The 21,891-nt window shown below is 41.3% G+C and overlaps 1 protein-coding gene across 4 annotated transcripts in view; it reads left to right on the top strand.

Annotated features, from left to right (window-relative positions):
- INPP5A (inositol polyphosphate-5-phosphatase A) overlaps positions 1–21,891 on the top strand; it is a 248,190-nt gene that overhangs the window by 204,208 nt on the left and 22,091 nt on the right. For all 4 annotated transcript variants that reach the window (XM_042787472.1, XM_042787459.1, XM_042787468.1 and 1 more), the window contains exons 10-12: positions 6,094–6,189; positions 6,525–6,599; positions 19,008–19,081. In XM_042787472.1, the coding sequence (XP_042643406.1) occupies positions 6,094–6,189; positions 6,525–6,599; positions 19,008–19,081 (245 nt within the window). The remainder of the gene's footprint in view (positions 1–6,093; positions 6,190–6,524; positions 6,600–19,007; positions 19,082–21,891) is intronic.

The raw sequence follows: 21,891 nt of genomic DNA, 5'->3' as shown, positions 1-21,891 counted from the left end.
GGACTGGGGCTGGGGCTAATGGACTGGGACTGGGACTGGGGCAGGGGCTGGGGCTGGGGCAGGGGCTGGGGCTGGGGCCGGGGCCGGGGCCGGGGCCGGGGTTGGGGTTGGGGCCAGGGTTGGGGCTAGCAAGCTGCAGCTGGCCCCGCCGCCACCTCTGCAAATGCCGGTGGGAATCTCACCCGTTACTGCTTAAGATGGCTCTGTAAGAACTGTGTTGCTGTCAGCAACGGTAGAGCAGGCAGTTACGTGTGCTGCGGACAGAGGCTATGCCATAAAACTGGTCTCTCGGTTTACTCAGTGCAGGACCTGAAAAATGAATGGAAAGGGCTTTGCATTGCCTAGTGATACACTTTGATAACTTTGTCATGAACGATCTATGTTTCTGGACAAGAAAATGCGTTTCACCATGAACTTAGTGCAGCTAATGTGGAATTGAGCCCAAAGAAATGCAAGATCCAGCAGGGATCGCTTATTTTAGGGATGCAGGAGATCTTTGGGAGAATGGGAGCATGAAGATAGGGTCTTAGTGCCGAACATTTTTTGTCAGAGACACTACCCAAAGAGGTTTTTTAAAACCAAAATATTCCTTTGCCACAAATCAGCAAAAGGGTCGTGTGGTAGAGAGCAGAGTGCTGCTGTAGGTCTCGGGCAGCTTCTGGGCCAAGCTTTCACAGGTGGCAGCATTGGTGCTTCTGTAAACTGCCTGTGAAGTTAAATCCGTCCTCAAATGAACACAGGCAGCAGTGTCATGTAATTTGCATTGATTTGCCATCAGAAGACGGACGGACCGTACGCGTGCAACGTGAGCAGCGCGCTGAGAGGAGACGGGAGTGGTGCCAGGAGGTTTGTGCTCTCCCTCCACCACCGCTGCTCCCCCGGGCACGAGCTCACTCCTCTGGGAATATTCAAAGAGAAAGTAATTGCATATATTGATCCTTTAAGTGGCTTCTCATTAATACTTTTTAATATTTGTTCTTTATTCAACTAACATTTATCTCACTGCTGAGTTAAATTCCAGCTCCTGGAAGCTTATTAGTATTAAGACCATAGTAACTTCTCTGAGACATTATTGCTATTTCCACACAGTTAAAGTTAACACAAGTTAATATATAGTCTAAGCAATATTTTTTCAAGTAAAAGTGCATGTCCTCTCAGATGGGTTTTGATTGCTTTACATTGGGGAATTTAGCTCTGTAATTTCCTCAATTGTTTGCAGCAGCTGTATGGATGAATACCTTCGCACAGTTGTGAAAAATTAGCTGAAATAAGTCTCCATTTCTAGGGCAGATAGTTTAAAAACCACAGTGTTACCTGTCCTGTAGCTAAATGCACAACTTTCATTGACTCAGAAAATTAGATTTAACTTTGTTTTTCTCACTTGTGAATTTTGTTTCTCTTACATCACATGATCTGGTGAATTTACTGTTAGTATATTCCCAATACCCAGGAAATCATATCCACCCCTCAGAGGTAAGGAGGAGCCCAAACAAGACAGGTGTTCCTGTTATTCCCAAAGTAGCAAATCTTCCACCTTGCTGATTGTTTCAAATACAATTTGCATCCAGATAATAATAAGAAAGCATTTGATTATCCTAATTTAATAAGTGTCAGATTGATTTAGGGTTTTGAGCAGCATTTCAGAAGAAGCATTTCACTGTCATAACTACATGATACATGTACCTCTGTCTTTTCTATCCTGCTAGAATCTACAGAGTGTGTAACTGGAATAAAATTAAATACCTTAAATTTAATTGGTTTGGTTGCTCATATGCTCAAGACCTTATTTCAGCTGGCTCATGTTAGCATTCTTCAGACTCTGCACTTCCCTCCTGGCACTTTTAACAATAAGACTTCTGGTTTAATCCATGGGTCTTACTGGAAATTGTAGTTGCAACTATTGCTGAACTTTTTTAATTATAAAGGGACAATTAATATATTCTGGGGTTTTTTTAGAAGAAGAATTCAAAGTAATAATAAGTCCTCAGAACAGCATTCAGATCACTGGAAAAAAATAATATACATCATTAGAATCAGTAAAAAGAAGCAACAAGAAAGTTTGGGTCTGTATGTGCTTGGATACCACATTTTTAAAAAAAAAAAATTTGAAGTAATTACAAGCATGCAATAACTCAGCTCACACATCAAGAGGTGGACTCAGGAGTCTAAAGGATGTTCAGAAAGCAGGAGTGCAAAATCAATGAAAAATCAGCTGCAATTTTCAACAGAGCACTGCTAGCAGTAAACAGTAGTACAGTTCACAGCTGTTCAGAGCGTTTCCATATAAATGGAATATAAAAAGCAATTATATTGTATAGAATATTGTCTGTGTATGTTTTATGTATGTAACAATTGTTTTAATGTCTTTATCCCTTTTTACCCTTCAGTATGCAGAAATACAGTCTAAACCATTTCAATGTGGTGTATATATATATAGTAGCAGATGTATTGTGAAGGTTGCACTTATGCTGTAAATCAAAAGGCTCGCAGTTTCTGAGGACTGCAGAGTTCAGAAGAAATTCCAGATTTGTCTCTTGTCAATATGAAAAACTTTCACTTCTAGCGTTGCATAAAACTACGTTTTTATTATGCTCTGAGGCAATTATCAGAAAAGTTAGTGCTAGGTTTTACAACTCAATACACATAAATTATCACAAATGATTATTTAAAAAATACTATGAAGCATCTACCTGTGTGGACAGTGTGAGTAAAAATGGGAATGAGACATGTCTGTGTTTGCTAAGCAAAGGCTGAAAACAGAGTTCTCTCTCAGCTGTGAATACAGCTCTCCTGCAAACTTTTTAACCAAATCTTGTTTCCAAAGAAAAAAGATTTTTTAAAGAAGATAACTTGGGTAGAGTTTTGGTATCTGATTTTCCCTCTTCTGACTTTGTAAAAGAGTGCCTTTGAGGGAATACCCAAAAAGAAACAGTGTGTTTTTATAGCATTTTGATTTTCTTTACAAGCAACAAAAAATCCCTTCATAAGTAGACTTGTCTAAAAAGGCACATGTTCCCGAAAGTTTTCTGCTTGGGTGACTACGACTTTGTAGAAATTGAAAGGAGGAGGAAAAAAGGAGTGCTCCAGCTTGTATAAGAAATGAACCTTTGCCCAATCACTTTTTGTCTGTGAATAAGGTAACTTTTTGTGCGTGTGAAATTTGAAAGCAATAAGGTATGTGGGTCCTTTCTCTGTATTGGTTCTCAAGAGTCGATCGCGGGTTTTTTTCTTTTAGAGCAGGCCTGAAGTTGTGAGATAAAGCAGCTCAGAAAAAAAAAATGTTCTCAAGCAGATGCCTTTAAGAGACAGAAATCATGAATTTCTTGAATTGCAACCACTCTGGGGGTGGCTACAATGACTTTTTGACAGTGACAGTAACTCTGCCTTGTCTTTTCGAGCCCTTCTTTGGCCCATTCACTCTGGAAAGCTGCTTAAGCGCACTTAAGCGCATTAGCATTTGGATGCTCGGGGACCGTATTGACCCTCATTTGGAAAGTTTAAATGAGTGAAAGATGGAGCGATTTGTTAGGGCTTTAGAAACCAGCTTTGGAGAGCGGCGGGTTTTCCGCTTTGGTTTGTTCGGGTGCTTGTTCTAATCTGGTGTGCTGTTTAAAGGCGACCAGACTGATTTGTGACACATGAGCCCAAAGAGCTATTTTTTGGGGTTTGACCCGATTAGCTAATCTGTGCTTTGAATTTCAATAGCCGGTATCGGAGGGAGCGCACTTTGGGAATGGCTCGCTGGTGGATTACCTCACCCGTGTCCGCATGCGGACACAGATGGCAAAATGGCAATTACGTGTCCAAACAGACAAAGGGGATCCTACAGTACGTGGTGGATGCGAGGGAAAAGTGAGTAGGTCTGTGCTTAAAATAAGGGGGGCCTAAAATAAGTGCAGCTTCCCCGACGGCCTGCGTGCCGCTCCTCCTCCCTCCCAGGCAGGGTTAGGTTTAACTGGCTACTGCCGGCATCTTCCCGCTCTCCTCCGGAGCCATTCAAAAAAACACCTTAAAATTCTGCGGAACAGATGAAGTTCTCGAAGGGCAGCCTGCATCTGTGTCCGAGTGACCAGTACTCCTTTCTCCAGTGAAAACTGTGATTTCACAGACACCTGTGGCTGCGTTGGTGCCATGAGTGTGCCAAGTTTTTTAGGATAAAATGCAGAGTTAGATGTTTGTAATCTACAGACATGGCACTGCTTTTGCAGGGGGGTGGAAACAATTAAGAAAAGTTTGTTGGAAAGGCCATCGTTTATTCAGTAAGATGGGGAATCGGCACCCGTTCAGGTCACAGACTCAAAGAAAAAAATCAGATTTGTGTTTTATTTTTACTGAATAGCACTCAAGTTATCCTTTAAAAATTAATTTGCTTAGCTTGTTGCTTCTTGTTTGTACTATGGCAACCCACAGGGACCTTCATCAAGGATCCTGTTTTAATGTCTTTCTATCAAATGGGGACAAAAATTCCACTGAGAGATTGTTTCCATTCTAGCACTGGTAACCTCAGCTGAGATCTACAATGTTTGAAGGCAGATGGATTTTTGTTTAAAGATATGTTTGGCATGTATATCTTCCTTTAGAAGAAATTTGAAATGGGAAACTGAGAAGTAAGCTGTAGTTTCATGGCATTGTGTCTGATAGATACTGCACTTCTGATAATGAATCCCAATATAAGTATTTCTATTTGTGAAAGAAGGGTGTAGTGGGATGTGAGATTCTATTACCCTATTACCACAGAATATATTTATTTTATAAGTGAATATTATGCAAAATTAAAATCTGTTGCCTGGCCATTATGAAAAGAATGGGACAGGCAGAGCAGGGAAGTCACCTTTTTGCCTCTTCGCGACTGTGTTACTTTCTCGAGCACACATTTGTTAAGAACCTCTAGCAAACTAAGCTTTATTCCGACGGATAGTCGTTGCCAATACCCTTATCCAGGGCAGTGCATAGATCCTATCAGCAGCTAGTGCCTCAGCTGTAGCAAAGGATGCTGAACTGCCTCCCAGGTGTGGGTTCACATCTTGGCAGTTTTCTCTCTGCCTTTGAGTAATGCCAAGGTTTTCTCAATTCCCCTGTCTTCTGCCTTGTGGTTTCCAGCAAACCTCCATGCGGAAGCTTTGCCTAAGCTGGATACCTACAGAGCACTTCGTGAAGCCTGCCTACCCCAGGGTTCAGAATCAGTCTATTTCTGCATTTCAAAGCACTTAACATGCTCAAGGCTTCACTAAAAGTATAGGTTCAGTGAATCTAAAGTATGCTTTTAAGTTAAATATGTGCCCAGCTGCTTTGCTAAAAGCTCCAGATTTTTACCTGTTACAATACAACAGAGCAAGCCCTTTAAAGAATCTATTCTGTATTATTCTCTAGGTCAGCTTTGATTGCCATTGAAACTGGGCCCCAACCAGGCAAATGGCAAACCAGTCAAGGCCTGACCCTTCCTCAGAAATTCATACAACTGTGCCTGATAAAATGTTGATTTAGAATATATTTTAGACACCCAGTCCACAAAATATTTAGAGATGTGATGTTGTCTCTTATTTAAAAGGATGATGCATGGGGAATTTGCTATCCCGAGTAAACGGTGAAACTTATTGTCAGATTGTGTAAGTGTTGCTTGGACTTTTAAATTATATCTGGAACAGTAATTTACAAGGCAGAAGTTTCTGCAAACAAGAGTTAACCCACGTCACTGTCATGCCAGTGTATTTATCAGCTGTTAAGAATGCAGTACAGAAACTGCTAGGGCTGTGGGGTCATTAGCTGTAGGAAGTGGCTTCTGAGGATGTTTACAAGTAATGTGTGATAGTGTCAGACCTGTGAAAGAACCTGTGTGAATGGTAGTAAGTTAAATGAATATTTGCCTTACCTGATTGATATTGCCTGTTTCTCTCCAAACGATAATTCAATTTATTGGTTTAAAGCCATCATGAGTAGAAGCGACTTAAATTAGCAATGCTTTCTATTTTGACCTACAGCAAATCATATTTTCAGGTGAGCACTGAAGATACATAGATTGATAAAGCTCAATTAAATGTGGCCTTACGTTTCATATAAACTAGTTTCCCTTTCTCTCTTTGTGTTTTTTATTAGACGCTATGTGCAAAGGCTACAATGCAGACTATCCGGGCAGCTGACACAAATGAAGTAGTCAAGCTAATATTTCGTGAATCTGATAATGACCGAAAGGTAAACAACTTAATGCCCTCTGTACCCCCTGTGTAAATAGAAACCTTGTTGAATGTTCACTTTCTTTTCTAAAAAGCATGAATATAGTTGTTTCAAACTGATAATTTAAAGGGAGGGGAGGGGTGTAGATTGTCACACCTAATGCTCAGTTAATTGGATCTTTTTAAGTGATTGCCAGTCAACCAAATGGTCAAGCTGACAAGGAGCTTTAGACATGTAGAGATGTCGTGTCGTTTTCAAGGGTTGCATGTCTCTAAAAGGGTCACTTCCAACAGCTGTGTATTAGGTAGCTGAGTCCAAGAGCTTTGCTGACCTTTCTCCTCTATTTTTTTTAGGTTATGCTACAATTAGAAAAGAAGCTCTTTGACTATTTTAATCAAGATGTATTTAGAGATAACAATGGCACGGCGGTAAGTTCATTGCTAAACACTTTTGAAGGAATAAGTTGGAAACTCAACATACAAATTTCATTTCCCTACCAGCCCTTTATCCTTACCAGCCCTTCTGTCTACAGAATAAGAAGAAATAGTTCATCTAATACAATAAGTGCTCCAAATTTCCTTCTCACTTAGCCAGTTATTTTGCGTACAGCTTCTTAAATTTGGCATCTGTTTACCTTCTTTTTCTTAGAAAAAATAGTAAATTAAATGTACCTGACAATTCACTTTTCTTCTCTGTCCTCTGGTCTGCATTTCTTCAAGCATCCTGTTTCTTTACTAGCTCTTCATTGTGCACCATAGTAACTTAGGAAAAGCCCTTAACGCAAAGCTGTTCGGAAAATATCGGGGTCTTCTGAGTGTACAAAGAATAACAGAAACATGTGAGTAAATAGACTAGAAAGCTCAAACCCTGCAGCAGTCTGGCACTGTCTGGGCAATCATAGAGGGCTTCCTAAGAGGAGAAAGCAGACAGGGAACACTGATGTTCTGATCTGTAATGACGACTATGATTTTTCTGTAGAGGATGGCTTTATATCTTCTTTAAGGTGATTTTATTTTTAAATGTAGCCACTTCATTTTAGAAAGCCTCTGAATCACTGCTTGCAGCTTTCTCATTTCCATCTAAGGTTCCTAGAAGTTACATATTTAAAGGAAAAACATTAAGCATCCAAAAAAAAAACAAAAAACAAAAAAAATATGCACAGATGAAAATAAGGAATGTGCATAAATCAGGAATGTGCATAGTGCCTGTGGGAGCCTTATTGTGGGTACTGGGCCAGACCCTCTGCTTGTGGAAATTGGCCCAACTTCATTGACATCAGAAGAGCTACACTAGCTTGTGTCATATCTTGACCTGCCTACATGTGCATAACTAACAGCATTCACATGTTGAATATTCTGAGCTATATAAATAGGGCAGGCTACACTAGACAGAGAAAACCTTCAGAAAACTTTGTGTGTTCTGTGGAAACTGCGTGTGTCAAAGCCGTTTGTGAAGGCTGACAAGCTAGCCAAGGTTCCCCTTCTTTCTTCAGCCCTTTCCTCAGGATGACAGAATTTTACCTTCCTTCCTCGTACCCCAGATGAAAGAAGACACGGGATTCATCTTCTGTGTCTCAGCTTTTTTGAGAACCCCTTCACGTTTGCTCTAGTCCCCACCTCTTGGTTTTGCCGCACTCTGTGCCAATTACACAGTGTGCCTGCTCACACAGTGTATTGCTGCTTTTTGCGTAGGGATGGGATGTACACAGGGGTCATGACTCTCCCCCCTCTCTCTTCTTCTCCCCTACCTACGGCTTATTCTCTCGCTGGTCATAGAGAACCAGGCTGTGCAGAGGGCTGCCTGCAAGGATCCAGCGCAAGGAGGACAGCTGAAGCCCTACTACCCTCTCTGTTTTTAAGTTGACTTGCACCTAGGAGGTTAATTCCACATGAGAATCTGAGATCTCACTCATTTCTTGAGGTCAGAAGAGTTTGATGAGTCAGAGTCGTGAGGAGAGCGAGGAGCTGTTTCTCCTTTCAGCATCTGTTGACACCCAGCCTGTTCGTTGGGAGTGCTGTCCCTCTCACAGCACGGCTTTCGTGAGTGGCATGGATGCTCACCATGAGAGGTATCTGTGTAGGCAGCAAGGCTTAAAAACACAGTTACTGTGAGATAAGTTGGTTTGTGGGGGTTTTTTAAGTTTACAAGGTGAATGCATCTTTTGGAAATACATAATGCTTCTTTCACTGATGTTTTGCAGTTTGGGGGAAATTTAACTCAAAGTAATATCATTAATCCCAATTCCTGCTTCCGTACTAATCTCATTCCTGTCCCGGCTTTTCCTCTACATGTATTATTATAATATTTTTTTAGCTTTCTTTAAAACAACTCAAATGTTTGTCATTTTTACTTTTTCTCAGTACATTTCTGAAGCTGAGCAAAGCTGTTCTTGTTGCTGCCATTTACCACATCCTAGTGGTATTTTGGATGACTGCTGGTTGACTTTACATACGTGGCTGTGGTCTGTGAAGGCATAGGCAGAATCCCACTTAAGCACATTCCATTTAAAAATCAGCAGTCATTTCATTCATGCATCAAGAAGCGGGAAATCTTCCAGATCAAACATGGAAGGAAAAGATAAACGATATAATGAGCCATTGGAGATAATCTAATCTTCATGGTCTAGTTAAACACACAGCACCATGATCACTAAAAACAAACTACCTATCTAAAAGGATAAATGTCTCTGTGCCGAATTCAACCCAAAAAATCCATCGCATCCTTCATCAACCACCGGTCTTGTACCAGCCTGACAGAAATTTAATTCAGGCTGGCTCCTGAAAATAATTATTGTATTTTAAGAGTAGTAATCATTGGTCGGGACATGATTGAATGTGTCCATGCCTATTGACTTTTTCTATGATTTATAGCTTTGTTTAGTCGATATTCCCATCGAAATTGTATAATTAATTATAAGTGGGGCTGTCAAGTCTGCAGGATGGAGTGCCCTGATGAGTATTTGGGAAGATTAAATTTTCCTTAGCTGTACCAATGCAAGGCTTGGGAATTTTCACAGCACTATGGCTGTTGGATAAAGATGTTTTCTGTGTGTTTAGCAACTGCTTTAGCTCAAAATCCATTGATTTTTCTGAGGGTATTTTTTTTTATCAGTGTGGTGCCTCTTCAGTAACATTGGAATGTGTACAGATGTGACAAGACCTGACAAATATTTATGATCAACAGGCTACTTTATCATTGTCCATACACAGTTATTTCTTCTTTTTTACATTGTAATCAACAAAAAGAATCTTAAGAGGTATTTATAAAAATGAGTATTTTTTATGAAAAATCTGATATAGATACAAATTATCTGTTCGACAGAAATTCAGTTTGAAATGCATACAGTAATCTGTCAGATCTAATTTTTCTGAACTAATCTGTAGTTTATCCAGACTTATCTGTAGCTTTTTCCAAAGTTAGCTTAACAATGACCTATATGTATTACCTTGAAGTGCAATGACCGTTCTCTGTAATATTATTTCAAAAAGGAACACCCAGATTTATCTAGCTGTGTAGTGACAGAAAAAAGAGAAAACCAACAATTTGAAAATAGCTGTAGCAGTAATGCAGAGCTGTCTTAATATTTAATTCATATGTTCTGAATTGTACAGCAAAGCTGGGGTGGACCAGGGTGTAACTGCCGTACCTACAGCAGAACTACCGTGTCTCGGTGCTACGGGGAGGGCTGTTACGGAGCGGCGGTGGCGACGGGGGGCCGAGGGGGTGCAGCAGGGAGAGTCCTGCCTCAGTGCCAGACGGATTCCGGTTTCAGTCGTTGCCTTTGAATTAGAAAAATCGTAACAGCTTTGGCCGCTCGCACCCTTGGAGAGGCGGCACCCCCGGCACCCCCGGCACCTCTGTGCTCCTGCTCCGCACCCGCCCGAGGAGCACGAGGAGCCCCTGCGTGGGGGGCGCTCGGGGAGCGCCCAGGCTTTCTGCGTGGGCTTCCCAGAGGGGTCTGCAGTGCTGCCCACTCTCCCTGACCTCACGCTCACTCGCCAGTGCATTACTCACACACAGGCTGGTTGTAGCCTTGGATTTGCCAGCGCTCGAGTGATACAAATCAGCATGCCAGTGCCTTCAGGAGAGCAGCAGCGTGCAGGGAGTTCTTGAACAAAGACAGCTTTACCTTTTTTTTTTTTTTTTAATTCCTTAATCATTTATGGTAAATCAGGCTATGTTTTTTCCAAAATATCTTGTGTTTGGGAGCTCCCTGTTAATTTCAAAACAATCAAAAGTAAGCCGGGGTAATTATTTAATGAAAAAATGACAATCATGTTATTGACTTATAGAAAAGAACCACGAGCTAAATGCTATTTCTTCAGTGGTCAATTAAATAAATATATAGTAAGAATGTAAAAACTCTTAATGACTACAGAGGAACGATTTAATCATTAGGATTCATTTTATAATCTTTAAGCACAATCAGAAATGGTGCATACATTCCTGTCTTCATCTGAATGATATTAAAGAATCAACCCAGATAGAAAGTAATGTACTGTCCTTGAGATTTTGACCACCACTGTGTAATCAAAGTAATCAGTGAGTTAGTTGTCTCAAGAGTTGAACCGGATGTTATTCCTGCTAAAATCATAATCTCCCTTGTCCATTGCTGTTTGTGGAAACCAGTGACTAATTCTGTAGCTGGGGTCGCTACCTCGCCGGGCGGCAGAAGAGGTGAGCCCTGGGGTGCCAGCCCACAGTGCCTCCCGGGTGGTCGGAGGACACTGGTGGTGTTGCCAGCATTAATTCCAAAAGAGATTTGAGGTAGCTACCCTCAAAAGCCCAGTGGTCTCCAACCTAGATACTCATGAAATGGGAGTGGTTCCATTTCTTACTTTAATCATTATTACAATGGGAAAAAAACAAGCAAAGAGCTTCACATTGCTGTCAGTGGTCCATCAGCAGTCCTCCTGCTGCAGAGAACGACCAGTATGCCTCAAGGGAGAGCACATTCTGACTCAATTGCTATGTTTTGAACAGTGAAATCAGCCTTCAAGGGTAGATTCCCTTTACTCTCTGCGTCTGTTTAGCTTCAACTGGTATGTTACAAGAAGAAAACTATAATGTGCTGTAAAAATGGATTGAGTTATAAAGGTCTTTTTCTCCCTATGCCAAGTAATGATTTAAAGTGATCTGTTATCATGCTAATTAACTTAGCGGTGTTACTACAAACGGTTCAGGCAAATATACTTTTAAATTATGAGTAGTCTATGTGGGTTTTTTTTAATATTCCCAGGAAATCCTGAAATGATATGCAAATTGAGAAGAAAGGTTTAGTCCATGAGGGACCTTTATTAAGCTTTTTGTGAGAATATGTGTGCTCATGAAGGTTAAGGATCTGGCATCACTGAAAATGTATTAATCAACAGACAAGATATAGCACAACGCACTCTTCCCAATGGCCTTGGCTCTGACCCTTTTAAAGATAATGGGAATACTGTCCACTAAGAACTAGATTAGGACGATCAAGTGCATTTCATCAGGGTTTGACTTGAACCATGATCCCAGAGGTGAAAAGGCAGAGGTTTATCCACTGAGCCAACCAGCCCCTGTCCAGATAAAATCTTGAATATGATGTATAAGGGCAAATTAGGATAGAGGAAGGAAATTGATTGCTTAGGACCATTGTTACCTAGGACTGGTTGTAAGGAAATCCTATGCATCCTGAAACTGCCTCTTTCATTTAAGGTGGTTTCAACCTGCAGCAGGAGTCTTGCCCAAGTAAGAATACATGGATCGTAGTCTTTCTTCAAGAAAGTTCCATTGCATTTTTTATCACTCTACAAGTAATACTAAAACCATATTCTACATATTTTTATGCTTTTGTCAAATTGCTGCTCATAAACTGACAATTTGGCAGGGCAATGCATGCTAGTTTGAACTCCCTAGTGGTACAAATTCATGTTGTTTCACAGTAACAGACATGTAAAGTTTAATGAAATAATCCACTGAATCTGTCACATTTGCAAGCAGGATATTCCAAACTAAAATATTTTGTTTAGCATCCACTCAGTCATTCTTGCCATTTTGAATGACCTATATTACAAGTTTGAATGACCTATATTACAAACTGCTGTGAACAGTTTATGAATTAATTACAGTCGTGCTTAGGTGTCCATTCCTGTAACATTTTGAAAAGGGAAACCTTCATGAATGCAGTTTTGCAGAGTCAAATTTTTTAAATCAAGGCAAGCACAGGAATCCCAGGAGAGTGAGTGACAAAATCCACTTTTTACCATTAGAAAACAGGAAGCATGCATTCAGACTTTGACCAGCTGGTGAAGGCACTGAGAACTGGCAGTCAGCAGGAGGTCCTCATCGCTTCCACACTGCGTTGGCGTCCTAAAGAACAAATAACGTTCGTTGGAGAAATCGGGCTGGAGCATAGGATGACGGGAGCTGTAGTCTCTGTGTGTGAAAGCTGTGAGCCATCGTGCTGCATTTCAGATGCTTTGGGCTCTTCATCGGGCTCTGTGGAGTGGGAGGGATGGGACATGATCTGCTTCTGCAGAGCAGCGTTTCGGGGAGGAGCCCTTGGGATGTGAAAGGCACTTTTGTTGTCAGCAGAATGTTAATGCGGGTAACTGCTGCTGCCTGAGTGAAAGGCTGTGCTTCACCTGATTCAGTGCTTTTAACTTCTTAACTAACAAGTTCATTCTTTGCATTTACTTACGTTTAGTCTCCTTACTAAGAACTAATTACCTGAGTAGTACAACAGGATTCTGATTTTACATTTTTTTTTTTTTTTTTTTTTTTTTTTTTTTTACGAGCAACAGAAATATCCCAGGGTAAGATCTGGATTCTCTGCTGCATGTTGCAGGTCAGAGGGGTGACTGAGCCCTGGGAAGCTACCAGCAGGGTGTTTAACTTCCAGCTTATCCATAAGGGTAGTTTCAGCCTGCAGCCCATGGACTTGGTTTGAAAGGATCCGGGCAGGGCAATTAGGAAAACCGAGATTATATGCAGAATCCAAGCAGGTGAACTGCCTGGAAGTGCTACAGCCTCCACTGGAAGTTCAGTGTTCAGGTGTGCGTGCATCACAGGACCAGCAGGCATCGTAAGGCACTGAGTCTCTGTCAGAGGGAGAAGCACTGCAGCACGCGAACTCTGGGAGGGGTTGGTGGTGGAGCTGCGCCAGCTGAAGGCCCTGAGCCCCCAGCACACTCCTCAGCAGCCTGCCGGGCGCTGCCCCTGAACGTGTCGCCCCACTGCAAAGCCCGTGGGGCTTCCCTGCGCCCTGCAGCACGGGGCTCCTGCCCCGCCGGGAGAGGCCGGTGCCCGGGGGTCCCCGGTGCTGGGGCGGGCGGCTACCGCCCCCCCTGCCCCGGCCCTGCAGCCCAAACCGGGCTCGGAGGGCGTGGGGAGGATGGGGAGTGTGGGGATGGGAGAAACGGGCGAGGAGACAGGACAGGGAGCCGAGAGTGGTCTCCAGTAATTACTCTAGTGATCAATAGACATCAAAGGAAAGTGGGATTCTTCCTAAACAGTTTAAGCAATCTAAATAACTCCGTAACAGAGATATTATTTTTAGATGCATTTTCCAGAACAGCTTTCTGAAAAGTTTGAATGTCCATGTCCTTTGAGCCATTGGGATATCTCTTGAGAGAGAGGGGCACATTGTCAAAAAAAAAAAAAAAAAAAAAAAAGGCATTTTCAAGGGGGAGCTTCCACTGAAATCAGAGGTTTTCTGAATGAGCACTGGCACAGGGAGCCTTCAGTGCTGACAGTCTGATACTACCTGTGCCTAACTCTCCTAGTGCTGAGAAAATTATATTTGGTGCAGTTTCTCGTGTGCCATATATCCACATTTATGTAGGAGTTTATGATTGGACAACACTGCCAATCAAGACCTATAGACAAATTCTCAGAAATATGCAGAAAAATAATAATATACAAAAGCAGTGTAAGTGATACGTTTATATTCAATAATTTTGGCTCTTTTATGTAGAATATGATTTTAAAGAATGGCTTTATGAAAGAAGGAAAAATAAGATTCAAAATATATAGTAATGGAATATTTTACAAAGCCTTAGCTAGAGAAAACAGTAGCTTTAACGTAAGGCCAGAGCAGAGTTGCATATGACATTTTCGTGGATATGTGGGAGGGATCAGCATTTCCACAGACCTTTATTTGAAGTCAGTAGACTGCTGAATCAGTTTCTAAATATTTTTCTTTGACTGGAAAGCTGGATAAAATTACTGTATTTCCAAAGTCTCTTGAAAAAAATCATGTGCTATACAGGACTGGCAAAGGAGGTTACAGTGACCAGTGTCCACATATTTTAATTCTCTAAGGTCATTTCTGTATGCTCATCTCCTCTTTTTGGTCTGAAACTTCATTTCCCTTTCACAGCTGTGAATTCTCTGGTGGGCCCTGCAGATGGATTTGATAAATGCTGCTAATATCACCTTCTGATCTACCAGTGCTCTGACTTTGGTCTGTAGGTCTTGATGAGTAATTGCCGTTGTTCTACTCCAATGACTGAATTAAGTTGCCCTGTTTTAAAGGGTTCATACGTGTGTGATTTTAGCCAAGGTGGCCCACTGCAGTATACCGATGGACACTGATCTTTTAAGAGTGCTTCATTGCTTTAAACTGAAGCAAGCAAAATTACCTTGATTTCTACAGCTGGCAGGACTCTGTTATAATCCTTCGGTTAGTGTCAAGCTACATTATATCGAAATTCAGTATTCCAGATAATTGTTTTCTTTGGCCAAAGCACACACTGCTTAACCACATGCGTCCCCCCATGAGCTATAGGGAGGGTGAACGGGAGCCCGTTCTCCAGCCCTGGGAGCGCGCTGGAGTCCCCGTCAGACGGGCTGCAGTGCCGAGACCATCCGCCCAGCCCGACTCAGCTTTTCCTTACTGAGCGCCACGCGGGTTCTGCAGACAGTCCTGTGCAGGGCCCCGTGCCCATGTGGCGTGCACGGCCTTCTCTTCCGCCCTCGTGCACCAGTGCACCTGTACATCATTGTGCTGACAAGAAAAGGGGAGGAAAAAACGAAATGCTCCTCGGCAGCTTTTACAGGTGAGAGTTGCCTGGAAAAACAACAGTTTTGCTAATTCTCTTAGGAGGGGATGGGCACTGCAGCCACTACAGGCAACAGCCCTAAATACTTCTAATTCTACCCAAATTAAATAGGGAATATCCCTTACTACAAATGCAGTCACTCTTTAATTCTGTGCAGGGAACTTCACTGAGAGCAAAGCAATTCCCATTCAGGTCAGTAGGAGCTTGAGTGTGCCAACTAACTGAAACTTCAGGCTCATGAAGTTTGCTGCACGGAAATACCTAACTTCAGACTGCAAAATCCTATTGATAAATTTAACCTGGTTTTAAAAATCATATTCTACCCTATGAGTGTTTTCTCACAGTCATAGGCCAGTGGATGTGTGCTGCCTGCCGCCTTACACATACTGCATGGCTGTATTCCCCAAGGTGTATTATATCTGTGTCTCACGGGATATTAGCTAACTGTAGATATATTCCTCGTATGTATGGATGGTATTTTCCTGTGGAAGGTGTTCATCCAGCGTTCTGGCTGGGCTGATCACCGGACACTGTAGGGCAAATATCTTGACATGATATCAGCAACTCAATGGTTACAGCAGATAAAACGTAGGCCCTGCATCATCCTTGCTATCGTCTAGGTATAAATACATTGGTGAAACTGAGTTGGGGAAAAAAAAGTCTTCTAAACTCCCTATGACATAGTTCTGGAATTAACTTCCAGCCACAGCATTTTAAAATCTCTGCGTAGTTGCTCAAATTACACTAGCACGTCATGTAAAACCTTAAAGATTTGATGCTTAAGGATGATCTTATAATGAGAAAATTAACTAGAACAATATATTGATTTTTAGGCTTTGAACTTAATTTCTTTATAATTTTTTAAGGCATTTAGAGTGACAGACATACTCATGTTTACTGTTACAACAATTACATTATTCACAATGCTGTACAATATTGTGATATTTATAACTATTTGTGACAAGACCTAGTGAACGCCTTGGTTTTTCACCAATAATCTTGCACTTCCGGGATTACATGTTTAAATGAGAACCCAAGTGCCTTTGATACCAAAGAAAGTAATAGTCAAAACGTGCTCTTCTACTGAAAAAAATCAACTGGAATTTTCTCAAAATGCAGAATTCAAGTTTTCATCATTTCTCCCTCTCATCTCCCCCAGTGTCTGCAGTGCTACCAGGTAAATAAAGAAAAGCTGTTATGTGGGTTCACACTACGCAGTCCTGAACACACAAATAACTTGTCATTGCCCTTCCTAAGAATGAGCAGATGTCTGCATAGTTTGTGGACAGATTTGAACAGTAGGTTACAGATACTGTAACATATTCACTTAATATATAGGAAAAATAATTTGTTAGTATTAAAAATATAGCACAAAATAAAAGTTTGTGCAAATAATCCACTGAAAATATTTAAATGTTTTACATGTGAGGATGAATTGTCTACAACGAGCATTCCCTGAATATTTCGTCTAGGCACCTAGTTGGGCTTGACATCCAGCTGGGTCATTGTGAGTTTTCGGCTTTGTCATTTCAGGTTAATGATGTCCCCTCTACCTGGGGAAACTTGGGGAACTGATAGAGAGCGCAGCACACAATACAGTCTTGTTCCTAGTATTTGTCCTCTCTGTCACCAGTGTCAGCAGCTCATCTGCATAGCACAGACACAACTAAACAAGCAACTGCAGCAGATAAACACATCAGAAACTCCTTCGGATAATACTGCACATCTGAATGCCTAGTCCTCTCAACGCTGGCTTTCATTTAGCATGCAAATATCATCATAGCAAGAACAATCTGAATGTGTAAAATTTTGAAAGTGTGAATTGGTGTGAGAGGACAATGCATCTATTTAACATCGCCAGCCCTTGGAATGCCCATGAGTAATTTATACCATTGTGTTCTATGGAGCATTGTTCTTTTATTCAGTCCTTGCAGTTTTCACACTTCAGAAAGAGCCCTCTTTCTCCTGATGCTTCCACTTCCCTGCTCTGATCTGTTTACTTGGCAACAGTAGGAAAAATGTATTTGCACTGTATTAATAGACATATATTTCAAATAAGTTTTAACTGGGCATGGTAGATATTTTTCCTATGCTCGATTCATATTGGGCAGATAACATCTTTAAGGAGGAGGCTCATGAAGCAGGAAAGGGGTGGTAACATTTGTTTTCACAGCCAGTTTGTATGTATATATTTGGGCTACACATCTATCTATACATACTTAAATACATGATCATAGTCTGCAAACATGCATGATAAAACCATTTTTTCCCTGAAGTATGTTGAGATTGCTTCCGTAAGAACAGTGCTTGAACCATCCCAACATTTCTAGGATTGAGCATATTATTTATTTGATACATACTGTAAGTTTCCACACAGATGTTTATACATATTTAGGCAAACATCTCAGATGCTGGAGCCTTTGATCAGATGTTAAAACATGTACAAATTATCTGCAATTATTTGTATTGCAAAATCTCTTCCCATGTACCGTCACAGAGTTTGGTGTCGGATGCACTAAAATAGGGAAAGCTGCCCATTATTTAGCATCCTCATGTAAAAGTACATACATAGAGCAACACAAAACTGGAGAAGGCTGGGTGGGCCTTGGAGAGGTAGCTAATCAGCAGTGCAGGTGGTTCAGGTAGCTGCTTTTCACACAGATAATTAATGTGTACAAGTAGCTGCTAATTGCACATTTCAGGAATGATTTATGAGGTGGCGGAGGGGAAAGAGGGACACAATCTAATTTCTTTGGGAACCTCTGCCATTCATACAATGGTATCAGCACAGCTGTGAGATGGGACATGATTAATGAACAGTGGGCAAACACACCGCCGTCGTACGGGATACTGTTTGGATGACACGCTTGTCAAAATAGAAAGTGGCACTTAGAGTGACGGCCAGTAACAGTGCAGATTATGAGCTTTTTGTCTTTCAACTCGCTAATTCCCTCAGACGTCAGGCTTAACACCAGCCATGGTTCTGAAATAAGGTTATTTATGTCCATCAGAACAATTACGGGTTTAATGTGGACGATTATCATTGACTTGTTATGACCAGGTTTGTGTTTATGAACAAAAGATTGCAGATATTTATTTTCTCTGTAGAGTTCTGGGGGAAAACAAATTCGGCAAGGACTAATATTTATGTAGGACGTTAAATCTAGACTTATGAACATCTCTGTTAAATACCTGCTTCTAGCACTATATCTTGGCTGCTGCCTGGGAACACATTTTACCTATTGTCACGTATCCCTCTTTCTGCTATCTGACATGCACCACCCAAAAGAGGTGTACGAAAACACTGCTTGTCTTTGCTTAGGAAGAGTGATGTGCACATCCTTGTGTTTATTGTACCTTCTTATCTGAGCTAAAGATAATATAAAGTCATATGATACTTTTTTTCTGGCATTTTTGTGGGCTGATTAGGATATCAGTTTGCTGTACTTTTTTTAATGCTAGTCTGGTTTATCTTTGAAAAGATTGCTAATAAAATTTGAAAAAATTTATCCGTCTTGAAATAGTAAGTGTACATACAGGTCACTGCTGTAAAGAGCCAGTGCTACGTGTTTCACTGAGATGAAAAGGAACATTTTGAACACTTTTCTCAATGAACTGTTTATGTATCAAAATAGTACTGAGTGGTTTGCACTATGTTTTAAAAACTATTACATGAGGGATATACTTCAAGCTGTGTAATCAAAATGTCTGTTTATATCCTTTTATATAATGTAGTATTTTTAGATTACTTCAGCTCAACACCAAAGAGTGAATACATTTATTTCTTATCTTTTATAGCTTTTAGAATTTGACAGAGAGCTGTCAGTCTTTAAAGACAGATTGTATGAACTGGACATCTCATTTCCTCCCAGGTAAGATTTGTATATAATCCATTTGTTTAACCAGCTAGCTAAAACATGGTTGTTACTAGCACGGTAGGTAAAATGTGAATGTTCCCATACATACTGTAGAAATTATAATGATCTTCATTCCTTTCATAAATGTTTAGTCTTCCCACACCCCCTCCATCACTACATAAACAGTGACCGTGCAGTCTGCATGCCAGCAGCGCTCATTGCTCGGATTCAGCTGATCCTCTTTTATAGCTGCTCGTAAAATAGATCTGACGTGATTGTGTGCTAAGAGATGTGTAGCTACTTTTAAGCACTGGACCCAGATAACCTGTTAAAATACTTTATTGCAACCATAAAGGCAGCCTTTGCCTCAAGCTGTTGAAAACTGACAAGCAATGGCACTCGCTGGGGATAGACTGGAAGTGGGGTGCCGAGCCTTGTGCCGCTGCTCGGGGGGGATCCAAGAGGCGCATCAGGAACGAGGCAGGAGCTTAGAATCTGCTTGTTCGGTTTCAGTAAACATGTTCTGTAACTGCTAAGACTATTAGAATAATTTGGCATGATTTTAATCAGCTATATCCCTTAGGTGAATTTTAGCTATGCATAGACAAGTATTGCTATCAAACAAACCCGAGATTTTTGCAAGTAGCAGTCCTGTTCAGGAGAAATCTACGGAAAATTCAGTAGTTTTAAACATGTATGGCCTGTTTCCAAGAATGAAGAAGTCAAATCTCGCAGTTGCTTTTAAGGGAAAGAAATACCGCATTCACAAAGTTAAAGTAAAGTTCAATAAATCATAGATAAAAACATATTTTTATATACTTTTTTTAAATAGCTAGAATATTCTTAAATACTGCTATTTTGTCCTTTATGGACAGATAGAAAAGTATGATGTTTTGGCATACACTAAGAAAAAATTTGGAAAGCTTGCCTTTTTGTTATCATAATCTCATTATTTCTCACCAGCCAGCTGCGATACTGATTATATTGATCCCCTGGGACAATGGAAGTATGCATGGAGAGGTTACCGCTGCTCTAAATTGTTCTTATTGATTGAGTGTGATAACAGAAGACCAGCAGTGTGTACATCTCTGAGTGTATTTCATTAGTTGTGTACCTGGTCAGGGTAAAAGGATGTGAGGGAAAACAGATACGATTTTTTTACCAGAAAAACTCTTCTACTTGATATCACCATTAGTGCTTTCAGCCAGAACAAGGTTTGGCAAAAACACATTGTTGCATGAATGGTTTGCAGATTCTTCAGACCTTTCTGTCAATTCAGTTTGGTGTCATTCTGCTCTCAGGCAGAGATCAGAAATACTGTGAGTAGTCTTTGTATCTAAGTTGTGCTTTTTTGATCTCTCTGTGAAATGATGCGAACACCTGGCCAAGGTATAGAACCCTTGAAAAATTTCTTTTCACAGATATGTTCAAATCTCAGTAGAGATTGCTGTTGCTATTTTAGTGGTTAAGTTTCTTGCAAATTACAGCTAGACTGGATACAACCCGGGATTTTCCTCATGGCTACCAAGGGCCATGCCCTGTGCACTTGCGGGCAAGTAATAAATGAGCCTTCCTCTGCTTTACATCCCATTGGAGCGAGTAGCAGTGGGAAGCCTCCAGGCATGAAATGCAGGAGGAACAAAATCCAGAACCAAAACTCTGCAGGAGCCACCTGGCAGCCACATGCAGGGGAGGGCATAGCTGGGGCTCGGAAGGGTGAAGCTTCAGACCAGCTCTGGGTCTCCAGGCAAAGGGGACCAAGACTTGCAGAAGCAGCCAGAAGAGGAAGGCTCTAGCCAGTTAGCTGATGAGGGACTAGGACAATGAGACAGGGCTACCGAGGAGGGAGGAGTGGGCAAGGATGATCTGGAGTACTGGGGGAGAGTGGTGAAAACCATAGGAAGAGCAAGGTGGTCACAGGACACTGCCCGTGGGACGTGGCAGCAAGTCGGTCTTGCCCTTCCCAGATGAAAATGGCTAGCTGGGAGAAAGATTTTCTGTGTCCCTTCCTAGCACTGCCCCACAGAGAGAGTGACAGACTGCTGCTGTCAGATGTCAGATCCTGGAGTACTTAGGAACCCCTGTCAGGCCGAGGTACTGCCACTCCTTGAGGTATGGCCAGAATGGAGCTTGAAAGGGGCATAATGTAAGACTGTGTAAAGGGATAAAGAAGCATTGGGAGAAAATGGAAGATGTTTGACAGAAGAATTAGAAGTTAAACTGAGAGTAAATAGGAGGGTTTGTGAGAGTTGCGACTGACAACTGCTGACATTGCTCTAAAACCAGCAGCGAGCTTCGGGGGGATGGATGGGGAGGACCGTATGAACAGGAGCAAGAGGAGGTAAATAAATATTAGTCAACCGCATTTTTACTCTCTGCTGCCTCAGTATCTGAATACTATGAGACAGCGCATTAACATCCAAATGATGTATTTTGATACCATTAACATTGTACGCTAATGTATCTACTGTATGAATCTATTATTGTCTAGAACAAAAATAAAAAATAAAGTACTACGCCGGAGATGAACCCTTGGTAAGAAAATGCAAGACCAGGTGAAAATATTCCATCCCAAAAATCCCTGTGGATGAAACACAAATTTTGACTTTGTCTAATTGATGTAATAAGTGAAATTGAAGAAATACCCTCTAATATGAGCTAAGTATCATCTCCTCTCCCATCCCCTGCCCACATGCTTGCAGACTTGTGTATGAAACTACAGGAGCAGCTCTCTGAGGCCATAGCACTGTCATCAAGGAGGGCAGTCACCATCTTCTGATGGCAGCTTATCTGCTGCCAGCTCCTTCTTTCTCAATTTTATCAAT

The sequence above is a fragment of the Tyto alba genome, unplaced genomic scaffold (assembly GCF_018691265.1).
Source record: "Tyto alba isolate M040663 unplaced genomic scaffold, T.alba_DEE_v4.0 Super-Scaffold_1, whole genome shotgun sequence".
Classification (NCBI taxonomy): Eukaryota; Metazoa; Chordata; class Aves; order Strigiformes; family Tytonidae; genus Tyto; species Tyto alba.
This window is presented reverse-complemented; position numbering and strand designations above follow the sequence as displayed.